Below are 2,966 nucleotides of genomic sequence, written 5' to 3' on the forward strand. Positions count from 1 at the left end.
GGGGGGGTGCAGGTGGGGTGGAATGGGAGTACAGGGGGTAGAGTGGGGGTACAGAGCTCTGGGGGGATTGCAGGGGGGTGGAATGAGGGTACAGAGGGCAGAGTGGGGGTACAGAGAGGGGCAGAATGGGGGTGCAGAGCCATGGGGGGGATACAGAGGGGAAGAGTGGGGGTACAGAGAGGGGCAGTGAGGGTACAGGGGGCAGAGTAGGGGTGCAGAGCTGAGGTGAAGTGTACAGGGGGAGCAGAGTGAGGGTACTGGGGGTAGAGGGGGGTACAGGGGGGCAGAATGGGGGTGCAGAGCTGTGGGGGGGGCACAGGGGGGCAGAGTGGGGGTACACAGTGCAAGAGGAGGGGTCTCACCGGCTCTGGAAGGTGTGGGGTCCCGTGGGGACGCTCTGAACCCGCCACTGCCCGCCCCGGTCCGGGAACAGCACGAGCTGGAGTGGCCTGGGCAGGGCCAGCTCCTTCTCCAGCTGGAAAAGGTGCTCCTTCCAGGGGCAGCCCCCCTGGGGCAGCTCCAGCACCTGCCCACTCGAGTCCACCTGGGAGGGGGGACACCACGGGCACTCTGGGGGACCGACCCCAGAGCCCCCAAATGGCCCCGGGGCTCAGCTTCACCCCCTGGGGCTCAGAGACCCCCACACGTGTAGGGGGGTGTGGATGGGGTGGGGAGAAGGGTGGGCAGAGTGGGGGTGCAGAGCCCTGTGGGGGTTACAGGGATGCAGAGCAGGGGTGCAGAGCCCTGTGGGGGTACAGAGCCCTGTGTGGGGCACAGTGGGGGCTGCAGTGCCATGCAGGGACGTTCATACTGAGGCAATTGGGCCTCCCCACACCCCAAAGCTGCCCCCCAACTTTCAGACCCCCCCAGACCAGTGGGTGGTACCTCGAAGCGGCGCCGAACGGCCTCTTCCACCAGTGCCCGTGCCGGCAGCCAGGCCCGGTGGTAGAAGTCGAGTCGGTCCAGGAACTCACTCCCCACCAGCTCCATTGCCCGCTTGAACCCTGCCTGGGGGCACAGCGGGGGGTCAGAGGGGTTCCCTGAGCTGGGTGTCCCCATCCCAGGTGTCCCCATCCCAGGTGTCCCCACTCTGGGTGTCCCCAAGCCAGGTGTCCCCATCCTGGGTGTCCCTGAACCAGGTGTCCCTGAGGGGCCATGGTGCCCGTGCCCACCTCGGTGTCCTGGTCAGGGTCGTTCCAGCGGGGGTTCAGGTGCCCCACGCGGGCGCTCAGGGTGGTGGTGAGGGCGTAGCGGGGCTCCCCCTCCGCCTGCGCGATCCCGTTGTCGATGGCGTCGATCTCCTCCACAAAGTTCTCGTAGAGCTGGGGGGGACAGTGAGGGGACAGTGAGGGGACAATGGGGACAGCAGAGGAAGAGTGGAGGGACAGGAGGAGACAGTGAGGGGACAATGGGACTGTGAGGGGACAGAGGGGAAAGAAGGGGACAGCAAAGGAGGGAACAGTGAGGGGACAGCAGGAGGAAAATGGGGGGGAAAGCAGGAGAGGGGACAATGGGGATAGCACTGGGGGGGCACAGCAGGGCCCAACCACACACCAGCAGCTGCCACGAACTGTTGCCTCTTCCTTGGAATCTCTTGTGGAGCGACCTCCCACCAAAAGGAGCAGCCTTGGGCAGAGCTGTACCCGTACCTTATCGTAGAGCGCCGTGACCACGGGCCCGTCCTCCGGCTGCCCCAGGAGCGCCGCCAGGATCTGGGAGCCGAAGTGACAATAGACCAGCCCGGCGCTGCTCAGCTTCGTGCTCCAGGGCTTGTCGGGCCGGAGGCTCCTCATGGACTCTGTGAAGGACCTGCAGGCCACCAGGGTCAGCCCCAGGGACCCCCGGGGACGCCGCTGTGGGAGCGGGAGGGCCGGGGGTGGGTCTCACCTCTGGTGGTGGTCGTAGCGGTGCCGCTCGGGGTCGTACTCGCCCCCCACGTCCACCACCACGTCACACTGGGCCAGGCGCTGGGGGTCCCGCGTCCGCACCACCTCCGCGTCCTGCCGGGGGGCACGCGGAGCATGAGGGTCCCCCGGAGCACCGGAGACCCCCGAGAGCTGCCCCCGGGGACCGGGGACGCCGAGGAGGGGCTGAGAGCTTCAGGGTGACCCCCAGGTGACAAGGGACCCCGAGGAGGGGCTTCAGGGTGACCCCCAGGCGGGACCCCGAGCACCCAGCGGGTGGGTCCCAAGGACCCCCACGCGGGTCCGGGAGACCCGACGGTGGCCGCAGGTGGGACTGGGAGCCCCGAGCGAGGTCACAGGGGAGACCCGAGGAGGGAGCTGGGCACCGGCAGCGCCGGTGCCGCTGCATGGAGCCCGGGACCGTACCCGGTAGCGGGGCAGGAGCCGCAGCAGGAAACACGCGAGCGCCTCGTCGCAGTGGAAGGTGCCGTCGTGGGTGCCGATGAGCGGGGTGGGCTCGGGGTGCGGCCGCTTCTGCCCGGCCGCGGTGGCGACGGAGACCCCGGGCCCGATTCCGGCCATGGAGGAGCCTCCGGAGCCTCCGATCCCGGCTCCGGTCCCGACCCCGGTCCCCGCCATGAGTCGGACGGCGCGGGAGAGCCCGCGCATGGCCACGCCCCCGGACACGCCCCCTCCACACAGCAGACTCCGCCCCATCCCGCCCATGCCTTTCCCGCGCATGCGTGGCCACGCCTCCCCGGTTTCCAGCCCCATTTAACCCCCCCGTCTCGCGCATGCGCAGCTGTCATGGCTACCCCGAGAGGGGGCGAGGCCAATCCACCGCTCCATGGAGAGAGCGCCCCCCTGGCGGCCGCATGCGGGGATACAACGGGGGGACTCGGACGGGGACAGACGGACACGGGGACACACGGATAGGGACATGGGGACAGGGACACAGGGACACACGGATAGGGACATGGGGACAGGGACACGGGGACACACGGATAGGGACATGGGGACAGGGACACGGGGACACGGGGACACACGGACACGGGGACACAC

At 68.9% G+C, this 2,966-nt stretch overlaps 1 protein-coding gene across 1 annotated transcript; it reads right to left on the reverse strand.

Moving 5' to 3' along the window:
• Nucleotides 1-358: 358 nt before the first annotated feature.
• On the reverse strand, nucleotides 359-2,573 carry LOC113960453 (UPF0160 protein MYG1, mitochondrial-like). The gene is made up of 6 exons (XM_027670045.1): nucleotides 2,331-2,573; nucleotides 1,888-2,000; nucleotides 1,650-1,809; nucleotides 1,173-1,322; nucleotides 886-1,008; nucleotides 359-544 (listed from the first exon to the last, which is right to left on the reverse strand). Exons 1-6 carry the CDS (start codon nucleotides 2,571-2,573, stop codon nucleotides 359-361), a joined length of 975 nt encoding a protein of 324 aa, XP_027525846.1.
• Nucleotides 2,574-2,966: the final 393 nt, after the last annotated feature.

The sequence above is a fragment of the Corapipo altera genome, unplaced genomic scaffold, assembly GCF_003945725.1.
Source record: "Corapipo altera isolate COAL_440 unplaced genomic scaffold, ASM394572v1 213, whole genome shotgun sequence".
Lineage (NCBI taxonomy): Eukaryota > Metazoa > Chordata > Aves > Passeriformes > Pipridae > Corapipo > Corapipo altera.

Coding starts and splice junctions, on each gene's coding strand:
- LOC113960453 (XM_027670045.1), bottom strand. CDS start 2,573: ATGCGCGGGCTCTCCCGCGCCGTCCGACTCATGGCGGGGACCGGGGTC. Junction 1,810..1,887: donor CGCTACGACCACCACCAGAG/GTGAGACCCACC, acceptor GGTGGCCTGCAG/GTCCTTCACAGAGTCCATGA. Junction 1,323..1,649: donor TCACGGCGCTCTACGATAAG/GTACGGGTACAG, acceptor TGTCCCCCCCAG/CTCTACGAGAACTTTGTGGA.